This window comes from Hemitrygon akajei, chromosome 11 (genome assembly GCF_048418815.1).
Source record: "Hemitrygon akajei chromosome 11, sHemAka1.3, whole genome shotgun sequence".
Lineage (NCBI taxonomy): Eukaryota > Metazoa > Chordata > Chondrichthyes > Myliobatiformes > Dasyatidae > Hemitrygon > Hemitrygon akajei.
Window position 1 is genome coordinate 116,298,841 of NC_133134.1, and position 20,897 is coordinate 116,319,737.

General features: G+C 44.4%; 1 protein-coding gene across 1 annotated transcript; it reads right to left on the reverse strand.

The window, feature by feature from the left end:
* Positions 1–1,897: 1,897 nt before the first annotated feature.
* Positions 1,898–14,533, reverse strand: adtrp1 (androgen dependent TFPI regulating protein 1). Its single transcript, XM_073061575.1, has 6 exons — positions 14,226–14,533; positions 12,305–12,454; positions 12,108–12,209; positions 7,691–7,806; positions 6,922–7,091; positions 1,898–2,589 (listed from the first exon to the last, which is right to left on the reverse strand). The coding sequence occupies exons 1-6, from the start codon at positions 14,382–14,384 to the stop codon at positions 2,558–2,560; spliced, it is 729 nt and encodes a 242-aa protein (XP_072917676.1). The 5' UTR covers positions 14,385–14,533; the 3' UTR covers positions 1,898–2,557.
* Positions 14,534–20,897: the final 6,364 nt, after the last annotated feature.

Below are 20,897 nucleotides of genomic sequence, written 5' to 3' on the forward strand. Positions count from 1 at the left end.
CAGTGTCACGATTTGTTCAATAACACTCACATCCAGTGCCTTCGGAACGTTCACTGCAATAAAGACTCAGCACGATTAAGTTGGCTCTATTGAAAAGAATGTAATTGTAAATGACATTGGGCCATTCAATGAGAGGGTCAGGTGTGTATGTGCTTCTTTGTTGCAATTCCAAATATTTTTTACCAGGCTGTAATTACTCAACGTTTTACAGTCTCCTTTTGGTGATGTAGTCTGCTCATTCTGTTCCTCCTTCATTTTAACCTTGGTGTTGCACTAATCCCAAAACACTGGCACACTGAGTGAGAAACGTTATCAATATTCTTAACATTATTCCTAACTGCATCCACAAAGGAGACAGCATTATGAAGGACCCCATGCACCCCTCATACAATCTCTTCTCCCCCCTGCCGTCTGGGAAAAGGCTCCAAAGCATTTGGGCTCTTACGACCAGACTATAACAGTTTCTTCCCCCAAGCTATCAGTACCCAAAGCCTGGACTGACACCTTGCCCTACTGTCCTGTTTATTATTTATTGTAATGCCTGCACTGTTTTTGTGCACTTTATGCAGTCCAGTGTAGGTCTGTAGTCTAGTATAGCTTTCTGTGTTTTTTTTTATTACGTAGTTCAGTCTAGTTTTTTGTACTGTGTCATGTAAACTATGGTCCTGAAAAACGTTGTCTCATTTTTACTATGCACTGTACCAGCAGTTATGGTCGAAATGACAATAAAAGTTGACTTGACTTGACTTGACTTAACTGTATTCCAAGGTGGCCACTCTCTCATTACCTTACCACACTTGTGCCAAGTTTCAGTCAGTCAGGTGACACAAAGTCTTAAGCGCTATTCCTTGTTTCAGCCTTGCTGTGTCAGGAGTTTTCCCCCTCCTACTGCATGCATGGCTCTCGCCTGCTCTCAGATGCCCATGTCCTCAGGGAAATACCAGACAGGCAGTAAAATAGTAACATTACCCTATGGGTGTCAACGGTCCGGTAGCACAGAACTCTGCAAGTAAACAAAATCTGAAATGAAAACAGGAAATGCTGGCAACACTTAGCTAGTCAGGCAATACCCGTGGAGGCAGAAACAGTTAGAAGCTCAGGCCCTAGAACCTTTGTTAACAATTCCACAGATACTGCATGACCTGCTGAGTGTTTCTAGAACTTTCTGATTTTACTATAGAACAGAGCTGCAAACACTTAAACCACAAATGGCGCTCTCTGGTCGTCAATGAAGAATCTGGTCTTGGCAATCAACATCGAATCTCTCTGGTTTCACTTCTACCATTCCTTTAGCAGCTTACAAACAAAGAAAGGATGCCCCAAAACTACCTGACATTAGACCAGAACTTCAAATGAGGCAACACTTAAAGAATAGTGCCCACTACAACTTGTTTCCAGCAATGAAAGGGTTGGAGCAAGAAACCCGAGGTCAATGTGAGTAGTATCCAGATTGAACACATTTACTCCTCCCAAGCATGAGCAGCCTCCAGCATCATGCATTATCCAATCTCAACATGACTAATCTTCTCCATTTAACACATCCCTTCTTTCACTATGAGGAGTCTCCACCATCAAATAATCCCCTCCTTCAACCTGAAGTCCCCTCCATTACTCACCCCCCTTCGGTATTAGGAGTCCCTTTCATGAAATGCTCTCCTCCATCACTGCAAAGTGCCCTCTTCATCACACACCCATCTCTCAAGTGGATTTTCCAGCATTAACCCTTCCCTCCCCTCAACATGATCAATCTTCTGCATTGTGGCACGCTAAACTCATTGTGAGGACTGATACAGGACAACATTCTAAGTTTCTCGCCATCAGCTTGAACAAAAGGTGTCTCGCGGTACCAGCCACACACCCTGATCACTTTCTCATTTGGGTGAATGAGTCCAGGTCATTGTGGAGCAGACATTTTCTGTTTATTAACAAAGACTAGGTTAAAACCCGTTAAAATTACATTAAGAAGATGAGCTGCTGCTTCATGTGGATATGTGACAGTACACAAGGGTTTCAGGTTGAGTCAGTGCATGAAGTCAATAGGTGAGGAGTTAGCTGTTAAAAGTGTGACACAAGGCTCAGGTTTAGCAGTGGTCAGCACACAGCAAGCGACGGAGTTTAGGGTGCACAGTGGTTGAAGATCATCCTTCTGTTAGATTGTGGATAGCTCAGAATGTGAAATATGAGGAACTGGGCCCTCTCACTCTCCTATGAAATGGAATATATTCTACCACATCCTTCTTGTGAGTTAAACACCAACTATAAAGGCAAGGTCAGAGGATGGGGGTATCACTAAAGGCAATAACCAGTATCTGTGCCTCATCCCTGAGTCTCGTGGCACCAGGTATTACCTCCCTGACTGTTGCAGAGAACAAGTCAGTAGTTGGAGACCAACATTGCCACAAGAAGCGCTAATGGAATTCCATCTTTTCTAGATCAAATAAAATATGACAGAAAGAGAGAAGTATCGGGCTAATGTCAGCCCGTCTTGTAATTGTTCAGAGAGATGACAGCAATCACCCGTTTATCTGCCATCCTGGTATTCTGAATTCCAAGTTGTTCAGTCCAGTTTGTTCATCGACTCCATAGAACCTGCAACAAAACCGAAGAGTCAGAGCAACAGAAAACAGCTTCCGGCACACTGATTGCAACTCAATCAAGATCGCTGGAAAACTAATAGACATAACCTAAGAAATACTAATGACGATATCAGCTATTCACTTAAAGGCGGAAATCCCCGGTAATGCCCTAAAAATGTTCCAAGATATTACAAATCAGATACATATACAGCATCTCTTAAAATTTAACTATTCTCAGTCCAACACCATACACCTCAGCCACTGTCTGAATATCTACTCTGCATGCAATATTACATAGAATCCTAACAGCAAAAATTCAGGCATTTAGATTTGGTGGTAACAATGAGATCCAAGTTGCATCTAACTTATCTAGGGATGGTGGGTGAGGAGGTACTGAAGGAAGTAGATCTAACTTAGGTAAGGGTAGCAGTAAGCTGGTACTGTAGGATATGTGTCTATCCATGGACAAAGACTCCGGGCTGAGATGATGCCATCGAAGGTAGTCCAGACTAGGTATGGAAGGCTATTGTCCAGGTGCAGGTCCATAGGATTCGACAGAACAATAGTTTGGCGTGGACTAGAAGGCCCAAAGGGTCATTTTCTGCACTGTGGTACTCTAGGATTCTGTTTGCTGAGCAGGTGCTTAAGGACACAATTTTCCATCCCGTTCTCTGACTGGGCAAGTTGGGACAAGGAGTCGGGTTTAAAGAAGACTGAAGGGTCAGAGTGTGCTGAGAGGGGTTAAGGGCAAGGGAATGCCAGGGCAAGGTTAAGATGAAAGAAGGGCTGGGGGGAGGGTTGTGGGCAGGTGTGGAAGGGTCTGTTTGGCATTTATATTCCACTCTGGGCTCCTCAGACACCTATTCAGCCTCTTCTTAAAGGCACCTTTCCTGTACACTTCAACAGTCTCTGGGGAATGTTTAAATGATATATGGGCAGGTACCTGAATAAGACCATAAGACATTAGGCCATTTGGCCCATCAAGTCTGCTCCACCATTCAATCATGCCTGTCCCTTTTTACCTTCTTCAGCCCACTCTCTGGCCTTCTCCCCATAACCTTTGATGCTATGGCCAATCAAGCTCTGCCTTAAATACACCGATCGACCTCCACAGTTGCCTGTGGAAACATATTCCAAAACTTCACCACCCACTGGCTAAAGAAATTTCTCTGCATCTGTTTTAAATGGATGGCCCTCTATCCTGAGGCTGTGCCCTTTTGTCCTCAACTCCCCCACCATGGGAAACACCCTTTCCAAATCTACTGTGTCTAGGCCATTCAAAAGATTTCAATGAGATCCCCCTTATCTTTCAAAGTTCCAGCGAGTACAGACCCAGAGCCATCAAACGTTCCTTGTATGATAACTCTTCCATTCCCAGAATCATTCTTGTGAATGTTCTCTGAACCCTCTCCAATGCCAGCACATCTTTTCTCAGAGGAGGAGCCCAAAACTGTTCACAATACTCAAGGTGAGGCCTCACCAGTGCCTTATAAAGCCTCAGCATCACACCCCTGCTCTTGTGGAATGGTGTCACAGCAACAACCTTGCACTCAATGGCAGGAAGACGAAAGAATCGATTGTGGACTTCAGGAAAGGTAAGACAAAGGAACACATACCAATTCTCATAGAGGGATCAGAAGTGGAGAGAGTGAGCAGTTTCAAGTTCCTAGATATCAAGATCTCTGAGAATCTAACGTGGTACCAACATATCGATGTAATTATAAAGAAGGCAAGACAACGACTATACTTCATTAGGAGTTTGAAGAGATTTGGTATGTCAACAAATACACTCAAAGCATTCTGTAGATGTACAGTGGAGAGCATTCTGACAGGCTGCATCACTGTCTGGTATGGGGGAGGGGCTACTGCACAGGACGGAAAGAAGCTGCAGAGGGTTGTAAATTTAGTCAGCTCCATCTTGGGTACTAACCTACAAAGTACCCAGGACATCTTCAAGGAGCGGTGTCTTTGAAAGGCAGCGTTCATTATTAAGGACCTCCAGCACCCAAGGCATACCCTTTTCTCACTGTTACCATCAGGTAGGAGGTACAGAAGCCTGAAGGCACACACTCAGCAATTCAGGAACAGCATCTCCCCCTCTGCCATCCGATTCCCAAATGGGCATTGAACCCTTGGGTACTACCTCACTTTTTTAATATCTATTATTTGTTTTTTGCATGATTTTTAATCTATTCAGTATACATATACTGTAATTGTTTTACTTATTTATTATTTTTTGCTTCTTCTGTATTATGCATTGCATTGAACTGTTGCTGCTAAGTTAACAAATTTCATGTCACATGCTGATGATAATAAACCTGATTCTGATATTCTAGACCTCTTAAAATAAATGCTAACATTGTATTTGCCTTCCTCACCACCGACTCAACCTGCAAGTTAACCTTAGGGTATTCTGCACAAATCTCTTTGCATCTCAGATTTTTGGATTTTCTTCCTGTTTATAAAGTAGTCTGCAGATTTATTTCTACTACTAAAGTGCATGACATGCATTTTCCAATATTGTATTTCATTTGCCACTCTCTTGCCCATTCTCCTAATCTGTCGAAGTGCTTCTGCAGTTTACCTGTTTCCTCAACTATAACTGCCCCTCCATCAATCTTTATAGCATATGCAAACTTCACAACAAAGTCATCTATTCCATCATCAAAATCTTTGATATACAGCATAAAAAGAAGCGGTCCGAACTCCGACCCCTGCAGGACACCACTAGTTATCGGCAGCCAATCAGAAAAGTATCCTTTTATTCCTCACTCGCTGCCTCCTACCAATCAGCTAATGCTCTAACCATGCCAGTAACTTCCCTGTAAAACCATGGGCTCTTAACTTGGTAAGCAGCCTCGTGTGTGGCACCTTGTCAAAGGCCTTCTGAAAATCCAAATATACAACATCCACTGCACCCCCTTTATCCATCCTACATATAATCTCCTCAAAGAATTTCAACAGGTTCATCAGGCAAGGTTTTCCCTTAAGGAAATAATGCCGACTTTGTCTTATCTTGTTCTGTGTCACCAAGTACTCCATCACCTCATCCTTAACAATTGACTCCATCATCTTCCCAACCACTTAGGTCAGTCTAATTGGTCTATAATTTTCTTTCTGCGGCCTTCCTCCTTTTTTAAAGAGTGGAGTGACATTTGCAATTTTCCAGTCCTCCGGCACCATGCCAGAGTCCAACAATTTTTGAAAGATCATTACTAATGCCTCCATAATCTCTTCACCACCGCAGGGTGCAGTTCATCTGGTCCAAGTGACTTATGTACCCTTGGGTCTTTCAGCTTTTTGAGCACCTTCTCCCTTGTAATAGTAACTGCACTCACTTCTCTTTCCTCACACCCTTCAACATCTGGCACTCTGCTACTGTCTTAGGGTTAGGGTTATGAGGGTTACGGACTGAGTGCAGGCAAATGGGATTAGTGTAGATGGGCATCACTGTGAGTAGAGAAGAAGTGGGCCAAAAGGGTCTGCTTCTATGTGTTATGTTTCTGTGACCCTATTTTCACTGGGCTCTGGGAAAAGCAGTTTATTCTGAATTACCCCTTAGATTTCTCTGTGACCTCTAGTTACGTCTCCCACCGCAGGCAGAAACATATTCCCCATAGCCATTAAAGAGCTCCGTTAGACACCACCATCCCCAGTCCTCCCCCCCCCCCCCCCCCCACCACAAGCCATTTCTCACAGGATAAAAATGCCCAAGTCTGATCATCCCTGCGGCAATCTGTAGATAATTTAATGCAAGTACCAATGACCAGCCAACACCAGAGAGTGAGAGAGTGGGTGGGAGGCAGAGCAAAGTGGGGAGCAGGGAGACTCCTACCAAAGCTGTTAAGAATGAGCAGCCAAGGACAAATGCAAGCTGTAGAGGTAGACACAGAAATGTGGAATGAAATTGTCACAGATACCCAGAGTGATACATCCTGACTAAATTGTAAAATTGCCCACTATACAACCATCAACTTTTCCTGGAGGTACAAGGTACAACATGTCCTTCAGGACAGCAGGAACAGGAACCTGATGACAAAGTGGAAGAGCAGCTAACAATGTCAGGTAATAATTGGCTCAGAGGATGATGAACCATTTTCTAAGCACAGCACTATGGATCTCATGAACAAGATTTGTTGTAAAGCCTCTTGAGAGAGCAGTAAATGTAAGATGAACAAGCACTGTGCACAGGGTGATCTACACACCTATCTGACAACAAGGAATATAACGGAGGTTCAACAATAGATCAGCAGGTCAGTGACTGGAAATGACCTCGTACTGTAATCTGATGAAAGGTGTCACTGGAATGAACCTCCTCTTGAGACTGAGAACATGCAGAACCTACCTCTGGTCAGCGTATTACCCCATCTCCAATGATGCAGTTTCTCCCCCACAACATATAGTGAGACAGCTATAAGAACAGCAATGGTGAGAAAGACTCCCATGGCAACCGGACTCAGCACCTCCAGAATGGGGTACACCCAGATTGCTGATATGTGGTGAATCCACAGCACCCTGAAAAGGGGGAAAGACAGCATGGTTTGTATCAACAAGATCATTCCTTTCCGACACAGTCACAGTCCACTGCTGACACAGGAGTGTGTACCACCAAACCATAGCCAACAACTCCACAGGCCTACAACCCCAAACTTCACCCATACATACTCACCACCCAACTGATTCACAGGAGGGTGGGCACAGTGGGTGCCACAAGAGGAGGGGGCAGGAACTGGATTGGAATGGTAGGGGTGGGGGAGAGGGGGTTGGGAGGAAAGGGGGCCGGGGGGAGAGGGGGCCGGTGGAAAAGGGGCCGGGGGGGGGGAAGGGAGGAGCAATCAGATGCAAGGATATAGAGCAAGAGAGAGAAACAATGAGTTGATGAGCTGGGGAGCTAATGTGTGCAAGTGCGAGTTGAGAGTGTGCATAAAAGATTATTTATTCCCCGCCATAGATGCTGTCTTCTCATCAACTCATGGGTTCCCTCTCTTGCTCTGTCCCCTTGCATCTAATTGTCCCACCCCCTCCTCCCTCTCTCCCACTCTCTCCCCCATCCACCACTTCACCCTGTATGAAGTCAGAGCAGTCATAATATACCATGCAAACTAATTACTCACCACAGTAGGTAGCAGCTGCAGAATGCAACAAGAACAGCAATGCCTCCCTTGCGATTGGGACAGAGATGCGGCACGGTGATTAGCTCCACCATCAATAGCAGCAGAACCAGTGTGTGCTGCAAAGGTAAACAGGGTCAGAGGTTGGAAGTTGACATTGCCTCTGAGGAGGGATAAATCGTATTACTGTGTTAGGTGAGATAAAAATGCAGCCACAGCTCCCCACCCAGCCTCTACTACCAAGCCAAACTCCAACCATGCTGCAAGAAGCCAAGATCCATTACTTAAAATGTTTGCCACATTCAACCAACTTTTTCTGTCATTGTGAGGAACTCAGCAGGTCAGGCAGCATCTATGGAGTTCTAATTTTCCAACATCTGCACAATCTCGAGCTTAAGGTATTTTGTCAACTCCCATCTCTCTTTTTACCAGTACATGCTCTGATGCTTTGGATCCCTCTCCTGAGGGGAACTATTTATTTCAATTCAGAATTTCATTCACCTGGTTTCCTCCACCCAAATGAAAACAATCTCAGCAGAACCGAACCTACCTCAAAGCTACAGTTTCCCAACACTTCAGAAATCCCCATTCTCCTTGCTTGCAACTTCTCTAGAGTAATTGTAACTTGCTCAGTACTGCAGGCAGTGATTAACCTGTGGCTGAACCAGTGCTTTATATAGCTCTACAAAGCCTCCCAGTTTTATACATACCCTACACCAAAGCTAATATTTTACACCACCTTTCTCTCCTGCCCATAATGTCACCGTTGTTTCCCAGTCACTAACCTCGTGTATGAGGAAGACCTCCCCCCATTTCCAACAGCTTCTTGCCCCATAATCTCCCAATGCTATACACCCCAAAATCAACAAGCAAGACTGTCTATTGTTTCAGCCTGTCTATTTGCTCACTAAACCTATTACCTCCTCCCTTGTATCTGATCTTTCTCTCATAGTTCAGTCCTTTCCCAACTGTATCCTCATTGTCACTTCAAGTTTCCATTTTCACCATGGACGAGTCTCTCAATCCCACATCAGCACGATCTGAAAAGAGGCCCAACTAATTCTTCTTCCAACTGGTCTTCATTTGATTGAATATGTCTCACAATAGACAACTTCACCTTCAATTCCACTCACTTTCTCCAAGTGAATTGGGGGAGCTATTGGGATAGTTCTCATTTCAGTCATATTCAAGCTCCTTCTCTTAACTCACTCTGCGATATTGATGTTGTGTATTGCTTTCATAGCACAGCACTTTCACATTATCAATATTCAACTTTTCCCTACCTTTTTTTGAGCTCTCTACCTCCACCTCAGGTTATTGCCGAGCAACCATTTTAAGGTCACTGACTCCCACAGTTCTCTTGAAGTCATTTTCTTCCACTCTACACCCTGGAAGGACACCGGCTTATTCTGTTAGTTTCTCCATATTTATGGCATATGGTTTTGATAACATAACTTGTGTTTAAACACCAGTGTGGTTAAGAAGTTTTCTGTTTTCCTGAACAATGGGATCTTCTCTGCCAGAGGTTGCAGTGCTCTCAATAACATCTCCTCAACCAGCACACTCCTGCTCTCAATCTACCTCCCCTATCAGAACACTCACAGGATTGTCTTTATGTTCACCTTTTTAGACTGACAGCCATCACTCATTCAAAGTAATATCCTCCATAATTTTGGTTATCTGTAACAGGATGCCAACATCAGGCACATAGACCATAAGATATAGGAGCAGAATTAGGCCATTTGGCCCATCGATTCTGTTCTGCCATTTCATCATGGCTGATCCATTTTCCTCTCAGCCCCAATCTGCCTTCTCCCCATATTCCTTCATGCCTTGATTAATCAGGAATCTATCAACCTCTGCCTTAAATATATTCAATGACCTGGCCTCCACAGCCACCTGTGGCAAAGAAATTCCAAAGATTCACATCTGTCCTTCCCCTCCTTTTCAATAGTCTGAAGAGGTTGCTCCCCTAGTTACTCCCTTTTCCACCCTTCCATTACCACCAACTTTTACCCATCTCAGGGCATGTTCCCGCACAAGTAAAGTGGATGCAATATCAAGCACATTTGCTTCATCTGAAACAGGGTGGATTGCCCAGTAGGCAGCTATATTAATTCCACTCCCCATTCCCATTCCAATATGTTGGTCCTAGGCCCAATGAGGCCATGGTCAGGTTGAAAAAGCAACACCTTATACTACATTTAGGTAGCCTCAAAACTGACGGCATGATAGATAGATAGATACTTTATTCATCCCCATGGGGAAATTCAACATTTTTTCCAATGTCCCATACACTTATTGTAGCAAAACTAATTACATACAATACTTAACTCAGTATAAATATGATATGCATCTAAAATCACCCTCTCAAAAAGCATTAATAAATAGCTTTTAAAAAGTTCTTAAATAGTTACTAAAATACATTGAATGATAACTTAAGCTCAGTCCTAATCCCGGCACTTTAACATATCTTACCCCTGGCGGTTGAATTGTAAAGCCGAATGGCATTGGGGAGTAATGATCTCTTCATCCTGTCTGAGGAGCATTGCATCGACAGTAACCTGTCACTGAAACTGCTTCTCTGTCTCTGGATGGTGCTATGCAGAGGATGTTCAGGGTTTTCCATGATTGACCGTAGCCTACTCAGCGCCCTTCGCTCTGCTACCGATGTCATACTCTCCAGTTCTGTGCCCACGACAGAGCCCGCCTTCCTTACCAGCTTATTAAGACGTGAGGCGTCCCTCTTCTTAATGCTGCCTCCCCAACACGCCACCACAAAGAAGAGGGCGCTCTCCACAACTGACCTATAGAACATCTTCAGCATCTCACTACAGACATTGAATGACGCCAACCTTCTAAGGAAGTACAGTCGACTCTGTGCCTTCCTGCACAAGGCATCTGTGTTGGCAGTCCAGTCTAGCTTCTCATTGATTCTTACAACTTCCAGTAATTTCTTCCCCCTCTCCTTTTACATTCTGGCCTCCCTCTTACTCCTTCTCTTCTCCTCACCTGCCCATCACCTCTTCTGGTGCCCCTCCTCCTTACCTTTCTCCTATGGTCCACTCTCCTCTCCTAAAAGATTCCCTCTTTAGCCCTTTACCTTTCCCACCTATCACCTCCCAGCTTCTCACTTCATTTTTCCTCCCCCACCCACATACCTACCTTCCCCTCACCTTCCAACTTGTAGTCCATTCCCTCCTCCTTCCTTTCCAGTCCTGAAGAAGGGTCTTGGTCTGAAACACCACCTGTTCAAATCCTCTAAAGATATTGCCTGACCTGCTGAGTTCCTCCAGTATCTTGCATGTGTTACTCTGGATTTCCAGCATCTGCAAAATCACTTGAGTCAATGAAATACATGTCCCTTAACGTTTTCCCTTTCCGCCATCCAGAGATCCATAGTCATTCCAGGTGAAGAAGCGATTTGCCACATTTCTACCGATAGTGTTTTTATATGGCCCTCGGAGGCAGAGTCATGCAATATTTAATGTTGAATTTAAATAACCACTCCTTCATCTCTTTACTGATGTGCCTGTACACTTTTATTCAATTAAGCATGCATGTTCTCTTACTTTTCCAGGTCTGACGAAGGGTCTTTAATCTGAAATACCAACTCTCTCTCCCCACTGTTGCTTGGCCTATTGAGTGGATCCAGCATGTTCTGTTCTTGTGTTAGATTTTATGCCAGTCTAACGAGTTACTGCTTTCAGAAGTCGTTAGGTGCTTAATGTTCCTTCATCATCAACACCAGTCCATGTAGATTTGATCCTACCAAAGGAAATTCATTAAGAGCCTTACCTATATCTTCCTCCTCCTTCTCATTAACCATCTTCATCTCTAATAGGCCCTGCTCTTCACTTTACTCTCGTGCTTTTCACACTTCTAATACCTAAGACATAGGGGCACAACTATTCCATTCAGCAAACTGGAACTTTCCTGCCAGTATCCTTTCATACCTTTTTTGCTTCCTAGTTTCTCTTAACTTCACCTGATTCTTTTTGTACTCTGTCAGGATCTTTGTTATATTAAGCTCTTGATAGTTCCACAAACTTCCCAGTATTGCCTTATCTGATCCTCCTGCAACTTGTCCTCTGAGGAAGGGTGACTTGATTTGCCACCTCCACTGTTTTTATTTACTTGTGGGAACATGTTTACACTGAAACCTCTTAAACGTTCCATTGTTCTGACACTTACAGTATTCCAGCAGCTACCTCAGGTCCCTTTTAGTTAAGTATCTTCCATCTCAGTCAAATTAGACTTATCCTAATTTTTAAAGTTAGGATGTTCTGCCAGTAATGGATTTGCAAAGCTCCAATCTCTAAAATCACACCCAAAATTGTGCAACACCCCAACAACAGCCTTTCCCTTTTTGGCTTGTTATATACAGGTATAAAAAGGACTACTCCAGCACACTACTCACCATGGCATGGTTCAGCCACGTTGGGATTATCTGGTCAAGAAACTTTGGGTAAACGAGCTCACGGTCATAGGCGTAAATCAACCAGAAACTCAAAACGACAAACTGAAAGAGAGAGAAAAGGCTCAGCTCCTCATCTCCACATCCAGTGTCTGGATCAGACCCGCATGGAACTGTGCTGATGGCATGCATACACTTACAAAGCCCACAGGGAATGCCAGAGCTGAGAAGAGCCAGTCCTGTAGGACAGTCATGCGGCAGGTGATGTGCTGCACTCTTTTACCAGGCTGAGGAAGAAGCCTTAGGAGATCTGTGAGGACACACACTCCAAAAAAACTGGTCTGTAGAACCTGGAGGGAAAATCATATGAATGAGAGAGAGAGAGAGATGTGGAATTGGAATATTATTGTCACATGTACCAGGGTACAGTGAAAAGCTTGTCTCACATACTTATTTATACAGATCAAATTATTACATACTGCATCAAGGTAGAACAAGACAAAATAATAACCATGCAGAATCACAAGTGTAAGAAACTCTGCAGATACTGTAAATCCAGAACAACACACACAAAATGCCTGAGGAACTCTGTAAGTCAGGCAGCATCCACGGAAGGGAATACAGTCGATGTTTTGGGCCAAGGTCCTTCATCAGGACCGGAAAGAAAGGAGGCAGGAATCAGAATAAGGTGGTGGGGGAGGAATACAAGTTGATAGGTGAAACCAGGTGAGGGATAAGGTGGGTGGGTGAAGGGAAGAATGAAATGAGAGGGCAAAGGGCCAAAGAAGGAGAAGTCTGATAGGAGAGTGGACCATGGGAAAAAGGGAGAGAGTGGCACCAGAGGAAGGTGATGGACAGGTGAGGAGAAGGGGTAAGAGGGCAGCCAGAATGGGGAATGGAAAAGGAGAGTAGAAGTTGGAGAAATTGATGTTCATGCCATCAGGTTGGATGCCACCCAGACTGGAGAGGGTTCAAAGGAGGTTCATGAAAATGATTCCAGGATTGAATGGCTTGTCATATGAAGAGCATTTGATGGCTCTGGGCCTGTATTCACTAGAATTCAGAAGAATGAGGAGTGACCTCATTGAAACCTATCAAATGGTGAAAGGCTTTGATAGAGTGGATGTGAAGAGGATGTTTCCTATGGTGGGAGAGTCTAAGGTTAGAGGACACAGCCTCAGAACAGAGATGAGGAAGAATTTCTTTAGCTAGAGTGTGGTGAATCTATGGAAATCTTTGCCACAGGCAGCTGTGGAGGCCAAGTTTAGGTCTATTTAAGGCAGAGGTTGATAGATACTTGATTGGTCAAGTATGAAGGGATATGGGGAGTAGACAGGAGATTGGGGCTGATTAGAAAATTAGATCAGCCATGATGAAATAGCTGAGCAGACTTGACAGGCCAAATGGCCTAATTCTGCTCCTGTATCTTATGGTCTTAAAAAATGAAGTACTGCTCCTCCAACCTTCAGAATGGCCTCAACAGAGCAGTAGAGGAAGCCATGGACCGACATGCCAGAGTGAGAAATATTAAAATAGGTGGCCACTGGGAAAATCCCGCCTGCGGTGGTGGAGTGATTGACAAAGTGGTCCAATCTACTTTGGGTCACAGATATACGGGAGGTCACACAGGGAGCGAAAAGAGCTCCATCTGTCATAAAAGACGGAGAATAACACTCCAGAATAAAGTGCAGCAGCTACAGCTAGTTGAAGTGCAAGTACAGTGTCACTTTTGACGGGGAGGTCAAGAGTTCACCTTGCTGTACCAGGAAGACATTCCAAGGTCAAAAGAGCAGATATTGAACTCGGGAGAATCAGAATGAGAATTGGAAAACAAAACAGAGGAAGTCGCATAAATCAGATTGTTTTTAATAAAAAAAAGGTCAAACATAATGCTGCCTTACAAACTGGTCACTGAGGATGAGACAGATGGGAGCAGTGAAGAAGAGAGTTGGATAGAAGGTGAAGGGGTGGTAGGGAGGATGGTAACGGTGATAGGGGAGATCAGACAGTGGGACACCCATGGAAGGACGGGGGTAAGGCCAGAATGGTCACAAGCGGAACGGCTGGGAGTCAGGAGGGGAGCAGGTGCCGGGAGGAGAGCGGGGGCAGGGGTTAGCTCACCATGTTGATGAAGGTGAGGTATTTCCAGCGGCCTCCGTAAGAGCTGACACCGAGGTGCCGGCCGCCGGAGGTGACCTGCAGATTCTGATAGACGGCCGCCAGATACCAGAGCAGCGCCGCCAAGTGCAGGCCCAAGCCGGCAACGCGCCAAAACGCCATGATCCCAGTTCAGCTCGTCCCGGGGCGGGGCGGAGCGGGCCCTGCGCCTGGATCCGCTAGCCTGGGAGGGGCCTGTACCGGGGCGGGGCGGAGCGGGCCCTGCGCCTGGATCCACTAGCCTGGGAGGGGCCTGTACCGGGGCGGGGCGGAGCGGGCCCTGCGCCTGGATCCACTAGCCTGGGAGGGGCCTGTACCGGGGCGGGGCGGAGCGGGCCCTGCGCCTGGATCCACTAGCCTGGGAGGGGCCTGTACCGGGGCGGGGCGGAGCGGGCCCTGCGCCTGGATCCACTAGCCTGGGAGGGGCCTGTACCGGGGCGGGGCGGAGCGGGCCCTGCGCCTGGATCCGCTAGCCTGGGAGGGGCCTGTACCGGGGCGGGGCGGAGCGGGCCCTGCGCCTGGATCCACTAGCCTGGGAGGGGCCTGTACCGGGGCGGGGCGGGCCCTGCGCCTGGATCCACTAGCCTGGGAGGGGCCTGTACCGGGGCGGGGCGGGGCGGGGCGAGGCTTGAGCGCAGGCACGGAGGTTGAGGGCGGGACCACTCGCACTTCCTGACTCTCGCACCCGGCGTCCCAGCTACGATTCCCCTCCCCCTCCACAAGCTGCGCTGCATTTCCTGTTTGTTTTTGCTGTAACCTCCTCCTCAAATAAAGGGGAGTAAAACTGTCAACTGCTCTGAGTTTGGTCTCACCAAAGTGCGGTGCGTTTGCAAGAACGTTTCCGGACACTTCTCTACATTATGCTGACAACAGCCCCGAGCATCTAATTTGCCTTCCTAATTACTTGCTATATCTACAAATTAAATTTCTATGTTTCCTGTAGGACGCTAGCTCTTGCTAGCACTCATATCCACCTATCACCTGCTAGCTCTTGCTTTTCAAACTTCCCATAACCGGTTCTCCCCGTCTTTGTCCCCCTTTTCCTTTATTTTCTCCACCTCCTTATCTAACTAACCCCATCATCCTATACCTATGGGTGTATCTCCATCTGCCCATCATCCATGCACTCTTCCTATTAATTCCACTTCCCTTTACTCCATGTCCCACCAAGAGCATCTCCTATCATATTTCATCACCTTAAAACCCTTTGTCACCTCCATCTACCCACTTCCACTTCTGATATTACTCCCAACCCATCTGCCTAACATCGCTCCTCTCCTGGATCTACTTAACACCATTATTGCTGTTCTACCCTTTCCCCTCCACTTTTGTTTTATGTAATTGCTAATTACCCCTTTCTTTCCAGCCCAGATGAAGGGTCTTTATCTGAAGTGTCAACTGTCCATTTGATGCTGCCTGCTTTGCTGAGATCTTCCAGATCTTTTTGTGTTGCTTCAGATTCCAATCTGTGTCTCAAAAACATCAACGTTTCATAATCTAACCTCATTTAAGTGTAATTTTGCTTTTCTATACTTCTTACTAAAATGGCTAATTTCATTTCCTCATTTTGTTTTTTTTTATTTGCCACCTTTTAGTCCATGTCCATGATATCTATTTCATCACTTACCATATTTTACCATTAAGCTGGGGAAAGGTGGTAAATGATGTGCTGTAAAGAGACTTGGACTGGACTCCTAAGAATGTTTCTTGTGTTACAAAATGATAACTCTTGCAAATAATTATAACAGAGTTGACTAAAATAACAAATGGCATAATCTGCCAAGTTCCCAAGTACAAAGTAATTATACATAAAATAACAAAGATTTGCATTTCTGTGGTCTTATTACCTTGGAGAAACGTCCCAAGTGGTTTGTAGATGTCAGTGCATTCAGATACTAGGCATTCGCAGTATAAATGAATTTTTTTCTTATCATTTTTTTCTAAGAACGTCCTTCCTAAGTCATATCACTAAATACATTATATACTGTCTTTACCTATGGGTACTTGTATCAGCTCTTACAATTTTCTTTTATTCTTTTATTTTTATCAGTTTTCTAGTCTTTCTTTAATTTCTAAAATTGTTGTTATTGTTTATTGTTTTTGTTCTCTGTTTTCAGTTTAATGCCATCTGTAACTTTTTAGCTAAATGTGATTTCAGTAGAGCCTATTTCTCGATGGAATGAGTGTCTATTGAGAATCATGACACTTCTCTTTCATGACAGTCACAGCTTTTCTAATCTTTATTTCCATATGCTGCCATAGTAAGGTTTGGCTTGTATTTCCGTTTCATTAACCAAGGCCTTCTGATCATGATAGTGCCGAGATACGATGCTTGTTGAGGTGACTCTGATTTAGTTGTTGCTTAGGTTCGTAGGGATGGGAGTTAGGGCATCAGGATAGGGTTTAGGGACTGGTGTGAGGGAGAGTTAGAGGTCAGGCTGGAGTCCAGGTTGAAGTACTCCACAGTCAAAGGTCAGTAATCTCTGTGGATGGATGTTGGGTCAACAAGTGCTGTTAATGAAGACCAGTGATTCTGTCATCAATTGCCAAAATTTATAGGCCCCATGTACAAGAGCTAGCAACACCTCTCTCAAGTCAACAAATCCCCTAGGGTTGACAGGTCCATGACCTAAGTCAGTGAGTTTTGGGGTCAGAGGTCAATACGAGTTTGTAGCCTGGAGTGTGAGGTCCTGTGATGTGTGAGTTCTGGAGTTAATACCAAAAGTTGAAGCTCAGAGATCACTCACTGAAGTAAGACCCGATGACCAATGCCCTGGAGCAGTGTTTCCAGAAGCTGAAGGTTTAAATGCGAAGACTAAAGCGAGGATAAATATATCTGTGGTATAGGTGCTGAAAAGAGTGGAATCTGAATTGCTGAACCCAATATTGAACCTTGAAGGCAAGAATGTGCCAATTAAGATAAATCAGGACTTGTTTCCTGAGATTATGATGGTTTTACTTTGGAGCAGTGTATGAGGGTGTGAATGGGATTGAGTCTGAATCCGCTGGAGGCTAGAGGCTCGTCCTGGGTCTGCGTGCCTGTGTGGGTGGGAGGAAGGAACAGGCCTTGTTTTGCTGTTGTTGTTTTTGTTGCTTGCTTGTTAGACCATAGGATATAGGAGCAGAATTAACCCATTTAGCCATTTGAGTCTGCTCTCCCATTACATCATGGCTGATTTAATATCTCTCTCAACCCCATTCTCCTGCCTTCTCCCCATAACCTTTAATGTCCTGACTAAACAAGAACCTATCAATCTCCGTTTTAGAAATACTTAATGACTTGGACTCAACAGCAGTTGGTCACAATGAATTTCACAGTTTCACCACCTCTGGCTAAATAAATTCCTCCTCATCAATGTTACAAGTGGATGTCCCTCTATTCTGATGCTGTGCCCTCTCATCCTAGGCTCGCCTACTGTAAGAAACATCTTCTCCATATCCACTCTATCTCAGCCTTTCAATATTCGATAGGTTTCAATGAGATCCCACCTCATTCTTCTGAGTTCCAATGAGAATAGGCTCAGAGCTATCAAATACTCCTCATACATTAACCTTTCACTCCCCTCTCCAATGCCAACACATCTTTCCTTAGATAAGGGGCACTTACCCACTGGGACTTTCTACAGGGGCACAACTGAGAGCATCCTGACTGGCTGCATCACTGCCTGGTATGGAAACCGTACCTCCCTTAATCGCAGGACTCTGCAGAGAGTGGTGCAGAGAGCCCAGCACATCTGTAGTTGTAAACTTCCCATGATTCAGGAAGTCACATTTACAAGGACAGGCATGTAAAAAGGGCCTGTAGGATCATTGGGGACCCAAGTCATCCCAACCACAATCTATCCCAGCTGCTACCATCTGGGAAGTGGTATTGCAGCATAAAAGCCAGGACCAACAGGCTCCAGGACAGCTTCTTCCACCAGGCCATCAGACTAATGAACTCACGCTGACTTGCTTGTACTCTATATTACATTGACTGTTCTATTTATTATAAATTACTATGATTGCACATTGCACATTTAGATGGAGATATAATGTAAAGATTTTTACTCCTCATGTATGCAAAGGATGTAAGAAATAAAATCAATTCAATTCAAAACTGCTCACAACACTCCAAGTGCAGTCTGTCCAATGTCTTATAAGCCTCAACATTACATCCTTGCTCTTATGTTACAGTCCTTTCAAACAGAATGCTAACATTGCATTTGCCTTCCTTTCTACCAGCTCGATGATAACCTTTAGGGAATCCTGCACAAGGACTTCCAAATCCTTACACCTCTAATTTTTAAATGTTCTCTCCATTTAGAAAACAGACTCTATCTTTATTCCATTTATCGAAGTTCATGTCCATACACATCTCTAACACTACATTCTATCTGCCATTTCTTTGCTCATTCTCCCAATTTGTCTAAGTCCTTCTACAGACTTTCTGCTTCCTCAACACTAACTGCCCCTCTACCTATTTCTGTATCGTCTGCAAGCTTGGTCACAAAGCCATCAATTCCATCATCCTACCAGTATGGACCACTGTGGAACATCACTGGTCACTGACAGCCAACCCAAATAGGCCCTCTTTATTCTCACTCCTTGCCTCCTGCCAATTAATCAATCTTCTATCCATTCTAGTATCTTTACTGTACTACCATTGGCTGTTAAGTTGTTAAGCGTTAAGCAGCCTCAAGTTCAGCACCTTGTCAAAGGCCTTCTGAAAATCCAAATAAACAACATCCACTGACTCTCCTTTGCCTATCCTGCCTGTTATTTCCTCAAAGCATTTTAACAGATCTGTCAGGCAAGATTTCCCCTGAAGGAAACAATTCTGACTTTGGCCTACCTTATCATGTGACTCCAAATACCCTGAATTCTCAGTCTTAAAAATGAATCCAACATCTTCCCAACAACTAACATCAGGCTAAGTGACTCATAAATTCCTTTCTTCTGCCTCCCTCACTTCTGAAGGAGTGGAGTGACATTTGCAATTTTTCAGTACTCTGGAACCATTACAGAATCTAGTGATTCTTGAAAGATCATAACTAATGTTCTCCACAATTTCTCAGGTATCTCTTTCAGAACCTTGGGATGAGGTCTATCTAGTCCACATGACCAATGAAGACCAACACAAAGTATTTATTAACTTCATCTGCCATTCCTTTATTCCCCCCTCCATTACTACCTCTCCCATGTCATTATCCATCAGTTCAATATCTACTCTCACCTCTCTTTTACTCGTTAAAACTATTTTGGTATCCTTTTTGATATTATTGGCTAGCTTACCTTCATATTTCATCTTTTTCCTCCTTATGGCTTTTTTGGTTGTCTTCTGCTGGTTTTTAAATGCTACCCAATCTTCTAACTTCCCATTAATTTTTGCTATATTATATGCCTTCTCTTTTGCTTTATGCTGTCTTTGACATCCCTTATCAGCCACAGTTGCCTCATCCTCCCTTTAGAATACTTCTTCATCTTAGGGATGTATCTATGCTGTGTCTTCCAAGTTGTCCCCAGAAACTCCAGCCATTTTTGTTCTGCTGTCTTTCCTGGTAGTGTCCCCTTCCCAACAACTTTGGCCAACTCCTCTCTCATGCCTCTGTAATTCCCTTTACCACACTGTAATGCTGATACATCTGAGTTTTACTTCTCCCTCTAAAACTGCATGGTGAATTTCATCATATTATGGCCACTGTTTCCTAAGAATTCCTTTACCTTGAGTCCCCTAATCCAATCTGGTTCATTACACAAAACAATCCCGAATTGCCTTTACCCTAGTGGGCTCAACCACAAGCTGCTTTAAAAAAACCATCTCATAGGCATCCTACAAATTCCCTCTCTTGGGATCCAGCATCAACCTGATTTTCCCAATCTACCTGCATATTGAAATCCCGCATGACTATTGTAATATGGCCATTTCTACATGCCTTTTCTATCTCCTGTTGCAATTTATATTCCATATCCTGGCTACTATTTGGAGGCCTGTATATAACTCCCATCATGTTCTTCTTACCCTTGTAGTTTCTTAACTCTGTTCTCAAAGGACTTTACATCTTCCATTCCCATGCTACCTCTTTCTAAGAATTTTATTTTATTTTTACCAACAGAGCCATGCCGCCCACTCTGTCTACCTGCTTATCATTTCAATACAATGTGTCTTTGTATGTTAAACTCCCAACTATGATTTTCTTTCAGCCACAGTGATGTTTACAAAGGCATATCTGCCAGTCTCTAATTGATCCTCTACTTTATTCCATGGGCTATGTGCATTCAAATATAACACTTTCAGTCCTGTATTCATCACCCTTTTCAATTTTGTCTCCAGGTTGCACTTCAACTTATCCTACAGACTGTAATTTTGCCCTTTCTTCCGTCTGTCGTTCCTCACCGTCTCACTTCACAATGCATTGTATATCAACTGCCCCATTGTCAGACCTATTACTCTGGTTTTTATCCCCCTGCCAAATTAGTTTGAACCCTCCCCAACAGCTCTGGCAAACCTGCCCGCAAGAGTATTGGTCCCCCTTGGGTTCAGGTGTAACCTTCCTTTTCGTACAGGTCATACCCTCCACAGACGAGATCCCAATGATTCTGAGATCTGAAACCCCACTCTCTGCAACACTTCCTCAGCCACTCATTCATCTTATT